The following is a 17289-nucleotide window of genomic DNA, read 5'->3' as shown; positions in this document are numbered from 1 at the left end:
TTCTCCCCTATGTGGTCACTATCTACTGCTCCTGACCAGGAACCTATGCATGTGTGTGTGGATGTGTCTGTGCGTGCTTGTGTGTGTGTGTGTGTTTCTTTGCTTCTATTTTATTTGGGAGTTTGGATATATTTGCCTGTTTCAGTGTAAGATATAATTCCAATGAATGAACATGTTTTACAAGTTTGCTGACAAACTCCTTTGCATCGACAGGGGAGTGTTTGTGTTTATTCCTACAGTGGCTAGGAATGCAGGTGGGATGGGTGTGGCTTAGTGAATGACCATACAAGCAGCGCTCCCCAATTTGAAAGTTCCATCGAAGTTATACATCCAACATATCATGTAAATAACCAACACCTGCATAGCAGATCATTGTTCTATGTGAAAACCGAGTGTTTCTACAGTACCAGTCAAAAGTTTGGACACACTTGCTCAATCAAGGGTTTTTATTTATTTTTTACTATTTTCTACATTGTAGAATAGTAGTGAAGACATCAAAACCAAATAGTAACCAAAAGTGTTCAACAAATCAAAATATATTTTAGATTTGAAATTCTTCAAAGTAGCCACCCTTTGCCTTGATGACAACTTTGCACACACTTGGCATTTTCTCAACCAGCTTCATGAGGTTGTCACCTGGAATGCATTTCAATTAAGAGGTGTGCCTTGTTAGAAGTTAATTTGTGGAATTTACATTTGAGCCAATCAGTTGTGTTGTGACAAGGTAGGGGTGGTATACAGAGAAGCCCTATTTGGTAAAAGACAAGGTCTATATTAATGCAAGAACAGCTCAACTAAACAAATAGAAATGACAGTCCATCATTACTTTAAGACATGAAGGTCAGTCAGTGTGGAACATTTCAAGAACTTTGAACATTTCTTCAAGTGCAGTAGCAAAAACCATCAAGCGCTATGATGATCCTACAGAATGGCGCTGACAGAGATGTCATGTCCTTCATGTCCTTAGGAAACCCTTAGTAATTTGTTTTATTATGTATTATTTATTGCATTGTTAGCCCAGAAAACCTCAAGTGTTATTACATACAGACGGGAAGAACTTTTGGATATAAAAGCGACGTAACAACATTACGACCAGGAATATGACTTTCCCGAAACGGATCCTTTGTTTGGACCTCCACCCTGGACACGGGATCTTATCCCAGAGGCCGACCCAACACAACGCGGTCACCGCAGGAGCGGCCTACTGGTCAGACTTAGAAGGCGAGCACACCATCCACCGCTTCCGAGCATGACTCCATTTTGTTGCTACCAGCCTATAGACAGAAACTAAAACAGGAAACGCCCTTGCTCAGGTCTATCCATTGCTGGTCTGACCAATCTTCAAGATTGCTTCAATCACATGGACTGGGGTATATTCCGGGTAGCCTCCGACAAGAACATTGACGTATATGCTGACACGGTGAGCGAGTTTATTAGCAAGTGCATCAGTGATGTTGAACCCACTTGTAATACTCCGGGTGTCGTGGGTGTGGAGTCAAACGCAGGAGACAGAGAGTACAATGCTGTGCTCTTTAATTGCATCAACGCACCACAGGGTGCTCACAATAATAACAGCCCCAAAACACAGGGAATGAAAAATGACTACTGAAAAATGCACAACCAGGAACTAACACGTTCCTCTACTACAGAGCCGAAGGTTACAATGAATAATCCCGCACAACAACCAGGCGGGCCGGCTGTCTAATAAAGACAAACTAATCATCACAAACAGGTGCTACCAATAAACATACAAGGAGGGGGAGGAAAGACAATCAGTGGCAGCTAATAGGCCGGTGACGACGACCACCGAGCGCCACCCGACCGGGAAGGGAAACCACCCTCGGTCGGACTCGTGACACCACTCTGACTATTAAAACCATCCCTAACCAGAAACCATGGATTGATGGCAGCATTCACACAAAACTGAAAGCGCGAACCATCGCTTTTAATCATGACAAGGCAACTGGAAACATGACCGAATACAAATGCCAACTCATAATTGGTTAAAATCAAACAATGCACACCAATTATGTAATTGGAAACATTTTCTTCCTCTTATCTTTTTTACTACAAAACCTAAATGTGCAATTTTCACATACATTGAGTAAACAACACATTAAGAACACCTGTTCTTTCCATGACACACTGATGTCATGACTTTCCCTCCTGGGTGAGGATCAAAGAGAGTCCCCCCCCTCTCCCACCAGAGAGGAAGGGGGGGAGTGGGGCCAGTTCTAGGACTTTAATGACCGGTCATAAACTTCCTCTCTCATTCACTGCAGTATGGAGAAGTCCAAAATCCTTTGTGTGTAGAGAGAAACTCTGCCTCAAAACTTTAACATCAGAAGGTTGGATATTGAAACAATATGTTTAACGTAAATAATGTGGGAAATGGTTGGTGGGGCTCCAAACAATAATAATGTCAAATCAGTTGTTTTGTGATATCATTAAGGATTGTATAACAGTAATTCTGCAAATGTATATGTCCCAGTTATCAGATTTACATCTAAATGTTGTGGAACCTATATGATTAAATATGAAACTATTTGTGAGAAGCTGAAATGTGATTTTAGCCTTCTAAATTAGATCATTGTTTTTCATATAGACTTTTTCCAAGTCAGTAACCCCTCCCACGTGAGCACAGACATTGTGGCAACATGATGGAACTGCCCTCCAAGGTGAGGGCATTAAAGGACTCCTAACAAAATGTAAATTTGGCCAGATAGTATGGAGCGGTGGCTACATGGCTGACAAATGGTTTAAAACTATAAGACCAGTACATTGCCGGGTTGTTACTGGCGTGTAAAATTGTTTAAAATGACTAAACCTGTATACGTGCAGCGTGAGCTGAATACGTGACAAATGGTCTAACACTACAAGGCCCTTTTAAACTAGACAAGGACACCGAAGATGAGAAAAAAATAACATTCTAGAAGAAAAAGAAATGCACACCTATTTAGGCGAGGTACTGGCTAGCGGAGTAGAAAACTTGAAAATAAAAGAGAGCCGCACACTCTAGGAGCTCAGATGCAAAACTGTAATTACCAACGTTTCGACAGCCAAGCTGTCATCAGGGTATAAAAAAGATAACATTACCCTGTCAAACGACCACCGTCTGATGTATCCAGTTAAACGGACACATCCAGAACAAAGAAAGCTACTACTACAACTACTAAGGACATGGTGACCTCTGGTGGACAACCAGAGACTTACACAACCAGAGAATTTCTGTCAAACTATTCGTCACAGACTGATCGGGCAATTTCCATAGGCAGAGATGACAAAGACATACAAGCGTAAATATGCACATTGATTTTCTAAATCCGAATGAGCGGTTGTTAGGGTGCTAAATATCCATATTTACGATGAGCGTATTATTGAATTGTATACACGATACTTTGTCTCTCCTTCTCCCGCTCTTTCTTTCCCCACCCCATTCATTGTGTAATAAGCTGTCATATCGGGTTCGTCCATTAGGGACTTTTCATTACATTATGTTGGTAATCAATTCAACCTATACTGTGTGTATGTATTTCTGTGTGATTATTTCGTTAGTTAGTAAATAAATAATTAAGCCAATTTGTGTAAGCTGAGTCATCATGTAGACTGGGGTTTGTGCAGATTTATAGAATATTACGATGTTCAGAATGAGACTGATATGAGGTTAGTTGTTTAGTTGATAAGAAACAGGAACTAGTTGGGATACTGTTCATCATTGAAGAGAAACTGCCCCTAAAAACACATTTTCCTTTTGAAAAAGGCCTATGTGGCATCGATATGAGTCAGAAACATTTATTATATTGTCAAAATTGACTACAACGTGTAAATAGGATAATTTGTTCATTAAGTCAGTTTCGTCTAAAACGTAATGTTAAACGAGGGATAACATACTATGGGGAGTCGCACTCTCGCGACTTCGGTTGAAGGATCTACAATGGTACCTGACAAGGCCAATAAAATCCATGCCTCATACGAAGCCCTGCCTTCCACAGCTGATACGCGTGAGGCATGGACTCATTCCTTCAATTTAATACCACCCTTCACCAAGCCCAGGAACGGGCAGTGCGGGGCCAAACAGGTGTTGGACCTTGTTTCCCTGGTTCCAGGGAACCATAGTTATAGTCATAATGACCCACAACAGACCACCCAGACCAAACCCTGCCTGATGCGGCAATCTGGGTATTGCGGATACGGCACGCTGCCAAGTTACTTTCCCCTGTCCCAGCTGTAAGCACACTTAGAGAAGTGACATCTAAGCGATAAAACCACACAAAAGTGTGTGGTGATGCCCAACTCGCCCCAGCACATATCTCCTATAGTCAACCCTTTAAACAACGCCCAAGATGCTGCCAGACCTCTGGTGGAGTGAGCACATACACAGCTAGGTAAACCTTGCTCCTGGTTGCTAAATGCCAGGGAGAGAGCGCCCTGCTTAGAGAGCGCCCTGCCGCTACTTGGATTAGCAGAACAGACAAATAGCTGGTTACATAACTGGATATCCCGGGTTCGTTCAATGTACGTGTGCAAAGCTCGTACCGGAAACAGGGCAAAAACCTCTGTTGCTTTTCAGAATCAAAGGAAGAGATGGAAAGGGAAATAGCTCAAAAGCTAAGGATCTGTAGATATAGCCATGACTTTTGGAGCGAAGGCTACATTTGGACTCAATGTCACCTTAGTCGCCCAGCGCGAACTGAGTACAGGACGGGTGTATGGGTAACGCGTGGAGGTCCCCAACATGTTTAGCCGAGGCCAAAGTAATGAGCAGGGATATTCTGTAGGAGAGGATCTTCAGATCCACTGACTTCAGAGGCTCAAAGGGGGCCACACCCAGCGTCTCCAAAAACATTGCCATGTCCCATGTTGGTGCAATAGGTTTAGATACCAGTCTGAGACCACATACACCTTTCAAGAACTGCACCACTAGGGGATGTGCCTCAGGTGTTTTTCTGTCAATTCACACATGACATGCTAAGATAATGGCCATGTACACTTGTAATGTGCAGAATGCGCGTCCCTGCTCGAAAAGCACCTGTAAGAACATAAGGATGTCCCTCACAGAGCACTGAAAATGAACAAGCCCCTTCTCTTGGCACCAGAGCTCAAACGCTTATACGCATACAGCCATCTCGTGGAGGGCGCCCTTGCAGACTGATTGGTAGCATTCATACTTGAAGGTAAACCCCTAGTCATCAGATTGGCCCTCTCAGTGGCCAGGCCCATAGGAATCAAATCTCCGGCCTCTCGTGACAAACCTTTCCATGTGCCTGGGACAACAGGTCCCTGCGCAACTGGAGTTGCCATGGGTCTCCATCTAAAAGGTGAACCAAGGCTGCCTGGGTCAACAGGGAGCCACAATAAATAATGATAAGCCCTCCCGGCGCACCCTATCCAACATCGGCTGAATGAGAACCACTGGCGGAAACACAAAGGAGGATCCGAGGCCACTGGTGCACCAGAGCGTCTGTTACCAGAGCCAACTGTCCCAACAGTTGATGCGTAAAGACCTACGTTGGCTCTGCCAAACCTCTCCTATATCTGCGAAACCACCCAGGAGTGTATTCTCCACTCCTGAGGAAGGCGATCCCCTGCATATCAGATCTGCACCCGAGTTGAGGCAACCAGGATCATGCACCACCCGAAGTCAGAGCAAATGTGCAGAGCAACAGGGAGCGAGCCAAATCTTTAGAATAGACAATAGACATAGAATGTCATTCTAGTTCTGGTAAGACATCTGAAGTTGTACTCTATACACAACTTATTTTCATTTGCTAGGTGAAGTGTTATCATATTGATAAGCACACATTTATAAGCACATCAATATGATATTTACATCAGAACATGTTTTGTCTTTGTAACTTGAACACACCCATTGGATTTTTGTTGATAGATTTATAAGCACATCAATATGATATTTACATCAGAACATGTTTTGTCTTTGTAACTTGAACACACCCATTGGATTTTTGTTGATAGATGTATCTATACTCAAGCTGGATGGCATTTGTACAATGTCCATATGTGCAGGTTGGCATTTATTGTATTGAGTATTGCCATGGATGCAGAACTTAGAAAACACAAATGTAAGGTTAGGGTTAGGTTAGCAGTGTGGTTAAGGTTAGAGTTTAGGGTTACTGTTATGTTTAAAATGTCATATTTCATGACTTTGTGGCTGTTCCAGATAGTGACCTCTCTGCAGAACTGCCTCCAGTACATGAGTCATCTCAATGAATGCCAGCCTGCTCCACATGTAGCCTACCCCTGTTTGGATATTAGTAGTTCTGGGATGTGTGCCCGGGAAAGTTCTTACAGTGGACATAAGGATAGATGAGAAAAACTAACCAGTTAGATAATGTGTTGTAGGACAGCTGAGCTGACTGAAAACCGGGCATTCAACTAGCAGTTGATATATTTTCCACGGTAACGCGTCTTTACATGGCGTGATGAAACTTCAAGTTGCAAGCAATTTTTTGGTAGCAAGGTGTGAAGAACGAGTGTCTCATGAAACACATTCCAGACAGTGGTTCTTGCTATCATGGTATAACTGTGCTTTGACAGATAAGTATCAGCTGGCTAGATAGGCTAGCCAGCTGCAGCTATACCCAAGTTATGCTAGCTAGCTGCTGTCAGGTTGGCTAAACACAAGGTCAGCGCAGGCTTTAGCCTACACATAGAACTGAATTAACAGATCATCTGAGATGGTAAGTCAGTCAGGAGGGGAGAAGTCCTCATCTTCTAAACTTCTCTACATATCAAAGCTAGCTTAGCTTACCTCACTGGGGCGGCAGGGTAGCCTAGTGGTTAGAGTGTTGGACTAGTAACCGAAAGGTTGCAAGTTCAAATCCCCGAGCTGTCGTTCTGCCCCTGAACGGGCAGTTAACCCACTGTTCCTAGGCTGTCATTGAAAATAAGATTTTGTTCTTAACTGACTTGCCTAGTAAAATAAAGGTAAAATAAAATAAATTATCACTACTCACAACTGCACTTGTTTGTTGTGATTAAATGGCAAAGACACACCCAAGAAACATCCACATCAAACTACACCCCCAAGACAACTCTTGTTTGCCTTCAGTCATGGCCACTAGCATTTCTTAATGAGCAAGCTGATAACCGAGGCCAAATCAGGATTTTCAGCCCCCCTTTAAATGTGCAGAACAGTAATATGTCTCCATCCTTTGTTTCTACATAGCCGTCCACCTTTTAAATAACCCCTCAAACTATAGAAATGTGACTTCATGCCAACCTGTGTGCCTGTCTTTCTCTGTGTTCCAGAACACTCCAGTGGGCACCTCAGTGTACCAGGTGAATGCCACAGACCCAGACCAAGGCACGGGGGGCAGTGTGCTCTTCTCTTTCCAGCCCTCCTCTTCCTTTTTCTCCATCGATGGAGCCCGTGGTACAGTCACTGTCACCAGGGCTCTGGATTATGAGACCACATCGGCCTACCAGCTCACTGTCAATGCCACGGTGAGGGGATACACAAAATACAAACAAACTTAACATAGATTTTAAGAAGTAACATGGCATAACCATCTTGTCTAATGTCTATTTTATTTTGTTGTGGTTAGTGTAAATAAATAAAATTCAACTAAGAATGGCATGGAAATGTTGGTATATTGTTGTGAAGTCAGGATTTTGTTCAGTAAGGGCTAAGGTTTAAAAACTTTAAAAGAAAAGGAGCACGTCCAGGTTTATGTCTGTTTTCTTCCCAATGAACATGACCCAGGGGTTACCATGCTTGTGTGTGTCTGTTTTCTCCCTCAGGACCAGGATAAGAAGCGCCCTCTGTCCAGTCTATCTAATTTAGCCATCACCATCACTGATGTTCAGGACATGGACCCCATCTTTACCAACCTACCCTACAGCACCAACATAGGGGAGGACGTCCCACCGGTCAGTAATGCTAAGTCTCACCCCCCTTTACATTACTTCTCCATCTCCTCCTTCGCTTCCCCGTATGGAAAATACATTTCAATATATTTAACTTCACCTAAAAATGTGTTTCAAATACATGTAGATACATTTGCATATTTGCTCAAATGCATGTAATGTCTGATATTTCAGAAATGCATGGCCATTACATCTAGTTTACAGGGTTGCAAAAGTAGGTCCTAATTCTGCTTCTAAATTTTAAATGACTCTTTACGTATTGATGAATAGAGAGCATTTTTTTGTGCCACCAAGCCAACACTTTTGCAGTGATATAATTTAAATTGTGATGGTGTGTAAAATAATGACCTACGATTTCACCAAATGTTTACATTCTGTCATAAGAGCACATGTTTAATATAATACAAATCAAGTTTTCCTATCTAAAGAGGTAAAAAAATAAGACTATTAGTAAGTGCTCTCTTCAGGTCTACGTCTTGTGCGTCGAGTAAGTGATATGTATATATGGCTTTACAGTGGATGGTTAGTGGTGTTATGGTGCGTTTGTAATCAAGTGGTAATTACTAGTTAAATCAGCTATGAATTACCTTATGGCTGGTGGAATGGAAGCTTGTGTGCAACAGGCAGGGTAAATGCAAGATTCACACATTTTATTAAATTGTTAAAACATTTATAGCCTGTCTATCGATGAGTAACAGGGTTGACCCATTCAGTTTTTCATTCACTACTCTTTTTTTTTACATTTTCAAAAAGAGTAGAACCTGCTTTTACAGATTTGATCAGATTTTCAATGTTTTTTGGGAAATAAATATTTAAAAAGGAATAGTTTCATCATATTAAAACGAGTAACAGGATGGAGCTTAAAATGAGGGAAATACGTAAATGAATCGCTAATCACATGAAATAAATAATAATCTTCAAAAATAACTTTGTCAAAGCAACACAAATAGCCCGCACTGGGCTGTGCTGGTGAACCAGGGACATCATGCATAAGGCTGGTGGCATGTACGCCGGCCCAAGGAGACGCACTGGAGACCAGATGCGTAGAGCCGGCTTCATGGCACCTGGCTCGATGCCCACTCTAGCCCGGCCAATACGAGGAGCTGGAATGTACCGCACTGGGCTATGCACACGCACCGGGGACACCATGCGCTCCACCGCATAACACGGTGCCTGTCCGGTCCCTCTCGCTCTCCTGTAAGCACTGGAAGTTGGCACAGGTCTCCTACCTGAACTCACCACACTCCCCGTGTGCCACTCCCCAATAAGTTTTTGGGGCTGCCTCTTGGGCTTCCAGCCGTGCTGCCGTGCTGCCTCCTCATACCGGCGCCTCTCTGCTTTCGCTGCCTCCAGCTCTGCTTTGGGACGGTGCTATTCCCCTGGCTGAGTCCTGGGTCCTTTGCCGTCCATAATCTCCTCCCAAGTCCATCTCTCCAGGTATCGCTGCTTCTCCTGCTGCTGCCTGTTACCACGCTGCTTGGTCCTTTCTGGGTGGGTGGTTCTGTAAGGGTTGTCGTCGGTGGAAGAAGGAGAGGACCAAAGCTCAGCGTGGTTAGTGTTCATCTTTAAAATAAGAAACTGAAGACTTCAAAAATACAAAACAACAGTGACAACCGAAACAGTTCTTTCTGGTGCAGACACACAAAGACTAAAAATAAACACCCACAAAACACAAAGGAAAACAGGCTACCTAAATACGGTTCTCAATCAGGGACAGCTAGACAGCTGCCTCTGATTGAGAACCATATCAGGCCAAACACAGAAATAGAAAATATAGAAAAACTAAAATAGACTGCCCACCCCAACTCACACCCTGACCATACTAAATAAAGACAAAACAAAGGAATAAAGGTCAGAACGTGACAAGAAGGCTTTGTCTCAGTGCTTTTTGGTCTCCCATGAGATGGATTTTCATAACAGTAAATGTGGCTTCTGAAAGTACTTTTTCCACATTGTGTTGTGTTTCAGATTGACTTTGAAATGGATCCAATTCAGATTTTTGGATCTCATAATACCTATAATGTTAAAGTGTAATGATGTTTTTTTAAGTTTACAAGTTATTTAAAAATGAAAAGCTGAAATGTCTACTGTCAATAAGTATTCAATCCCTTTGTTTTGGCAAGCCTAAATACGTTCAGGAGGAGACATTTGCTTAACAAGTCACATAAATTACACTGACTCACTCTGTGTGCAACTAGTGTTTAACATAATTTAAAAAAAATACTTCCTCATCTCTGTATCCCACATATACAATTCTCTGTAAGGTCCCTCAGTCGAGCAGTGAATGTCAAACACAGATTTAACCACAAAGACCAGGTATGTTTTCAAATGCCTCGCAAAGAAGGGCATGGTGATGGTTGAGCATGGTGAAATGATGGTGTATGAATACACCCAGTCACTACGAGGGCTGCTTCCTAACTCATTTGCCAGAGAGGAAGGAAGCCTCTTAGGTATTTCACCATGAGGCCAAGTGTGACTTTAAATCAGTTATAGAGTTTAATGGCTATGAAAGGAGAAAACTGAGGATGTATCAACAACATTGTAGCTACTCCACAATACTAACCTAATTGACAGAGTGAAAAGAAGGACGCCTGTACAGAATAAAATTATTTCCAAAACATGCATCTTGTTTGCAACAAGGCATTAGTAATATTGCAAAAATGAGGCAAAGCAATTCACTTTTTGTCATGAATACAACATATTATGTTGGGGCAAATCCAATACAACACATTACTAAGTACCACTCTCCATATTTCCAAGCAGAGTGGTGGTTGCATCATGTTATTGGTATGCTTGTTATCATTATGTACTGGGGAGTTTTTCAGGATAAAAAAAAGTAAAGTCTGGTTCAGTCTGCTTTCCACCAGACACTGGGAGATTCATTCACATTTGAGCAGGACAATACTCTAAAACACAGGACAAATCTACACTGGAGTTGCTTACCAAGAAGACAGTGTATGTTCCTGAGTGGTTGAGTAAAATGTTTGACTTAAATCTACTTGAAAATCTATGTCATGACCTGGAAATAGTTGTCTAGCAATGATCAACAACCAATTTGACAGAGCTTGAATAATTTTGAAAAGAATAATGGGCAAATGTTGCAGAATCCAGACTTAGGTGCTTCTACAAAGTATTGACTCAGAGGTATGAATACTTAAGTAAATTAGCTATTTCTGTATTTCATTTTCAATACATTTGCAAAAACATTTTTTTTTAAATGTCCTCACTATGGGGTGTTTTGTGTAGAGAATTGTTTTTATATATAATTTGAATTCAGGCTGTAACACAGCAAAATGTGCAATCATTTAATGTATTTTAGAATGTATTTGGAAATACATTTTCCTACTATCAACAAACTATTGATAAGCTACCGATTACATAGTTATGTTTGGTTTTGGTATTCTGGGGGGAAGGCTGTGAATTTCTGCCTAAATTAACTTTCACAAGTTAAAAGTACATATTTGACCTTTAAATCGGACTGGCAATGAGTAAGGATAAGTATTCAAGAGAAACACAGCATCAAACAGAATATATTTTCACCGTGGTTAAGCCGTTCACCGACCCCCAACTCCTCAAGGTGTTAGAGATTGCCATTACAGCTGAAACAGAGACCGAGATGGTGGAGGTTCATCTCATGTTTGTGGTCGAAACCAATGCAGAAAGGGGGCAGAAAATGTCTACATTCATGGACAAGATGCTGAGCGAGGTTTTGGAAATCGAGGCTTTTACACCTCTGGTCATTGAGAAGGCCCACAGAGTCACGCCTGCACCTTAGAGCAGGCCCGGAGTGAAGGAAACACAGAGGTCAAGCACTATCATCAGGCGCTTTTAAATGAAAGAGATAATGCAGCTGTCGATAAACCAAGGGAGAACATTCTACAAGGACAAACGCACATCTATCTTCAATGGCTATTATTTGAAACGTTAGACATGAAACTATACTGCTGAGCTGTTGCAGAAAATAAAAGATTATAATGTGATCAATTGAGAATTGGCAGCCAAAACATCACATACTCTCTGATGTTCCCTGCGAAGCTGCGTGTCACCCATGAGAGCAAGACCCACATCTGCTGTGCCTGATGCAGAGTCCTTCCTGCGCTGCGTTGGGATTACACCACCTTCCAGATTTGAGGAAAGGGTCCAAAAAATATACAGACTACAGTACAGTATGTGGCAAACTGTTGGGCCAGTCAGAAGGACTCAAGGCCCAAGCAGTAGCATAAATCTACCGCGGAACATTTTCCAATCCACATTGACTACTAAAGTGACCCCTTGTTCATAAGGACTAGAAACTATTTGGGTTTATGCTAATATTTGGGACCTTATTGCTGGACTTATTCAGCAATCTGTAACCTACAGCTTGTCTGGATGGTATTTTATTCAAACTAGAAAAAAACGGTACAGCCTACTTTCATCATTTCCCTTTTCTCTGTGCTATAGAGTAAAGAGACATATTTTTACGTTATTTCATGGCAATTCCATATAGGCTACCCAAGTGTAGGTTACGGTAAATAGTATCCTAAAATTGCTGACCCTTTATTGATTATTATTTACTGATTTAGGCAATGCTTTTGGATTACATTTAATTTCCAACATTTAAAATGTACTGTTTAGGACAACCTGCTTTGGAATGAGTGTCACTTTGCCTGCCTGCATATTATTATACATTTTCTTATAATATTATATGAGTTAGAACAACATTTAATATGCTATTGGCTATATATGAGTGTATTGAATGTTTCATCCATGCAGGTCCATTTACGGGCTACTCTCTTTTTTGTTTTGCATCCTGGCTACCCTGAAACGATAGTTCGCTGAAGTGGAATTTGAAGTCAGATATGCTATAATATAGCCTGAAATGTCACTTTATTTCCACATTTGCCCCTCTACTGAGTGTTGTGAGGATCCCCCCTTTGTTTTTATTTTATTTTATTTTATTTATTTATTTTACCTTTATTTAACCAGGTAGGCAAGTTGAGAACAAGTTCTCATTTACAATTGCGACCTGGCCAAGATAAAGCAAAGCAGTTCGACAGATACAACGACACAGAGTTACACATGGAGTAAAACAAACATACAGTCAATAATACAGTATAAACAAGTCTATATACAATGTGAGCAAATGAGGTGAGAAGGGAGGTAAAGGCAAAAAAGGCCATGGTGGCAAAGTAAATACAATATAGGAAGTAAAACACTGGAATGGTAGTTTTGCAATGGAAGAATGTGCAAAGTAGAAATAAAAATAATGGGGTGCAAAGGAGCAAAATAAATAAATAAATAAAAATTAAATACAGTTGGGAAAGAGGTAGTTGTTTGGGCTAAATTATAGGTGGGCTATGTACAGGTGCAGTAATCTGTGAGCTGCTCTGACAGTTGGTGCTTAAAGCTAGTGAGGGAGATAAGTGTTTCCAGTTTCAGAGATTTTTGTAGTTCGTTCCAGTCATTGGCAGCAGAGAACTGGAAGGAGAGGCGGCCAAAGAAAGAATTGGTTTTGGGGGTGACTAGAGAGATATACCTGCTGGAGCGTGTGCTACAGGTGGGAGATGCTATGGTGACCAGTGAGCTGAGATAAGGGGGGACTTTACCTAGCAGGGTCTTGTAGATGACATGGAGCCAGTGGGTTTGGCGACGAGTATGAAGCGAGGGCCAGCCAACGAGAGCGTACAGGTCGCAATGGTGGGTAGTATATGGGGCTTTGCTGATAAAACGGATTGCACTGTGATAGACTGCATCCAATTTGTTGAGTAGGGTATTGGAGGCTATTTTGTAAATGACATCGCCAAAGTCGAGGATTGGTAGGATGGTCAGTTTTACAAGGGTATGTTTGGCAGCATGAGTGAAGGATACTTTGTTGTGAAATAGGAAGCCAATTCTAGATTTAACTTTGGATTGGAGATTTTTGATATGGGTCTGGAAGGAGAGTTTACAGTCTAACCAGACACCTAAGTATTTGTAGTTGTCCACGTATTCTAAGTCAGAGCCGTCCAGAGTAGTGATGTTGGACAGGCGGGTAGGTGCAGGTAGCGATCGGTTGAAGAGCATGCATTTAGTTTTACTTGTATTTAAGAGCAATTGGAGGCCACGGAAGGAGAGTTGTATGGCATTGAAGCTTGCCTGGAGGGTTGTTAACACAGTGTCCAAAGAAGGGCCGGAAGTATACAGAATGGTGTCGTCTGCGTAGAGGTGGATCAGGGACTCACCAGCAGCAAGAGCGACCTCATTGATGTATACAGAGAAGAGAGTCGGTCCAAGAATTGAACCCTGTGGCACCCCCATAGAGACTGCCAGAGGTCCGGACAGCAGACCCTCCGATTTGACACACTGAACTCTATCAGAGAAGTAGTTGGTGAACCAGGCGAGGCAATCATTTGAGAAACCAAGGCTGTCGAGTCTGCCGATGAGGATGTGGTGATTGACAGAGTCGAAAGCCTTGGCCAGATCAATGAATACGGCTGCACAGTAATGTTTCTTCTCGATGGCGGTTAAGATATCGTTTAGGACCTTGAGCGTGGCTGAGGTGCACCCATGACCAGCTCTGAAACCAGATTTCATAGCAGAGAAGGTATGGTGAGATTCGAAATGGTCGGTAATCTGTTTGTTGTCTTGGCTTTCGAAGACCTTACAAAGGCACAGTAGGATAGATATAGGTCTGTAGCAGTTTGGGTCAAGAGTGTCCCCCCCCTTTGAAGAGGGGGATGACCGCAGCTGCTTTCCAATCTTTGGGAATCTCAGACGACACGAAAGAGAGGTTGAACAGGCTAGTAATAGGGGTGGCAACAATTTCGGCAGATAATTTTAGAAAGAAAGGGTCCAGATTGTCTAGCCCCGGCTGATTTGTAGGGGTCCAGATTTTGCAGCTCTTTCAGAACATCAGCTGAATGGATTTGGGAGAAGGAGAAATGGGGAAGGCTTGGGCGAGTTGCTGTTGGGGGTGCAGTGCTGTTGTCCGGGGTAGGAGTAGCCAGGTGGAAAGCATGGCCAGCCGTAGAAAAATGCTTGTTGAAATTCTCAATTATGATGGATTTATCAGTGGTGACAGTGTTTCCTATCTTCAGTGCAGTGGGCAGCTGGGAGGAGGTGTTCTTATTCTCCATGGACTTTACAGTGTCCCAGAACTTTTTTGAGTTAGTGTTGCAGGAAGCAAATTTCTGCTTGAAAAAGCTAGCCTTGGCTTTTCTAACTGCCTGTGTATAATGGTTTCTAGCTTCCCTGAACAGCTGCATATCACGGGGGCTGTTCGATGCTAATGCAGAACGCCATAGGATGTTTTTGTGTTGGTTAAGGGCAGTCAGTTCTGGGGAGAACCAAGGGCTATATCTGTTCCTGGTTCTAAATTTCTTGAATGGGGCATGTTTATTTAAGATGGTTAGGAAGGCATTTAAAAAAAATATCCAGGCATCCTCTACAGACGGGATGAGATCAATATCCTTCCAGGATACCCCGGCCAGGTCGATTAGAAAGGCCTGCTCGCAGAAGTGTTTCAGGGAGCGTTTTACAGTGATGAGTGGAGGTCGTTTGACCGCTGACCCATTACGGATGCAGGCAATGAGGCAGTGATCGCTGAGATCTTGGTTGAAGACAGCAGAGGTGTATTTAGAGGGGAAGTTGGTTAGGATGATATCTATGAGGGTGCCCGTGTTTAAGGCTTTGGGGAGGTACCTGGTAGGTTCATTGATTATTTGTGTGAGATTGAGGGCATCAAGTTTAGATTGTAGGATGGCTGGGTGTTAAGCATGTTCCAGTTTAGGTCGCCTAGCAGCACGAACTCTGAAGATAGATGGGGGGCAATCAGTTCACATATGGTGTCCAGAGCACAGCTGGGGGCAGAGGGTGGTCTATAGCAGGCGGCAACGGTGAGAGACTTGTTTTTAGAGAGGTGGATTTTTAAAAGTAGAAGTTCAAATTGTTTGGGTACAGACCTGGATAGTAGGACATTCAGACACAGCTAGAACATCCGGGTTGGCAGAGTGTGCTAAAGCAGTGAATAGAACAAACTTAGGGAGGAGGCTTCTAATGTTAACATGCATGAAACCAAGGCTATTACGGTTACAGAAGTCGTCAAAAGAGAGCGCCTGGGGAATAGGAGTGGAGCTAGGCACTGCAGGGCCTGGATTCACCTCTACATCGCCAGAGGAACATAGGAGGAGTAGAATAAGGGTACGGCTAAAAGCTATGAGAATTGGTCGTCTAGAACGTCTGGAACATAGAGTAAAAGGAGGTTTCTGGGGGCGATAAAATAGCATCAAGGTATAATGTACAGACAAATGTATGGTAGGATGTGAATACAGTGGAGTTAAACCTAGGTATTGAGTGATGAAGAGAGAGATATTGTCTCTAGAAACATCATTGAAACCAGGAGATGTCATTGCATGTGTGGGTGGTGGAACTAATAGGTTGGATAAGGTATAGTGAGCAGGACTAGAGGCTCTACAGTGAAATAAGCCAATAAACACTAACCAGAACAGCAATGGACAAGACATATTGACATTAAGGAGAGGCATGCTTAGTCGAGTGATCAAAAGGGTCCAGTGAGTGGAGAGGTTGGTTGGTGATTTAGAAAGCTAGCCAGGCCATCGGTAGCAAGCTAGCATAGGATGGAGGTCTGTTGTTAGCCACCTCTTGCGTTCCGTCAGTAGATTAGTGGGGTTCCGTGTGGTAGAGGGGATTAATCCAATCACACAACAACAACAAAAATAAAAACAAGAAGATATAGTTATAGAGGCCCAAGAAGAAAACATAATAATAATAAAAATAAATAAATTGTCCGATTGTCTATTCAGATAGCAGCTGGTAAGACAGCTAACGGTTAGCAGGCCGCATATGGGCGTTCAGGTAATGTCGCGACGGAGGAGCCAGCCGGATCTCCTTCGGGTAGATAACGTCGGCAGTCCAGTTGTGAAGGCCCGGTGGGGCTCCGCGTAGGCAGTAAAACGGGTCCGGATAGGTGACTGCAGCCCAGGAGTGATTGATGGAACTCAGGAGTGATTGACGGAGCTGGCTAGCTCCGGAATAATTGATGTTTGCTCCGGAATCGACGAAGGCCGATAGTCACACGGATAGCAGCTAGCTAGCTGTGAGATCTGGGTATGAATGTCCAGAGAGCAGTCGAAATCCAGGGACATGGAGAGAAAAATTGGTCCGGTATGTTCCGTTCCGAGCCGCGCTGCGCCGTACAGAACTGGCGATAGATTTTTGAGCTAAAGGATAGCTGATGACCACAAACCGTGGTTAGCTGAATACTAACGATTTGCCAGTAAAGGAGCAAACTAGCTTCTGAACTAGCTTCTGATTAGCTTCTGGATTAGCTTCTGGCTAGCTTCTGGCTAGTTTCAGGCTAGCTTCTTGGAGTTTCTGGCTAGCTTCTTGGAGGATTACAGATTTGAGGTAAATAATACTTTTTTA

The 17289-nt window shown here is 42.8% G+C and overlaps 1 protein-coding gene across 1 annotated transcript in view; it reads left to right on the top strand.

Annotated features, from left to right (window-relative positions):
- Positions 1 to 17289, top strand: part of LOC109865854 (cadherin-23) — a 555430-nt gene that overhangs the window by 204483 nt on the left and 333658 nt on the right. Inside the window, exons 8-9 of the mRNA XM_031799369.1 lie at positions 7270 to 7464; positions 7762 to 7890. Coding sequence (XP_031655229.1) covers positions 7270 to 7464; positions 7762 to 7890 — 324 coding nt within the window. The remainder of the gene's footprint in view (positions 1 to 7269; positions 7465 to 7761; positions 7891 to 17289) is intronic.

This window comes from Oncorhynchus kisutch, linkage group LG20, assembly GCF_002021735.2.
Source record: "Oncorhynchus kisutch isolate 150728-3 linkage group LG20, Okis_V2, whole genome shotgun sequence".
NCBI classification, from domain to species: domain Eukaryota; kingdom Metazoa; phylum Chordata; class Actinopteri; order Salmoniformes; family Salmonidae; genus Oncorhynchus; species Oncorhynchus kisutch.
The sequence above is the reverse complement of the archived record's forward strand: the minus strand, read 5'-3'. Positions and strand labels throughout refer to the sequence as shown.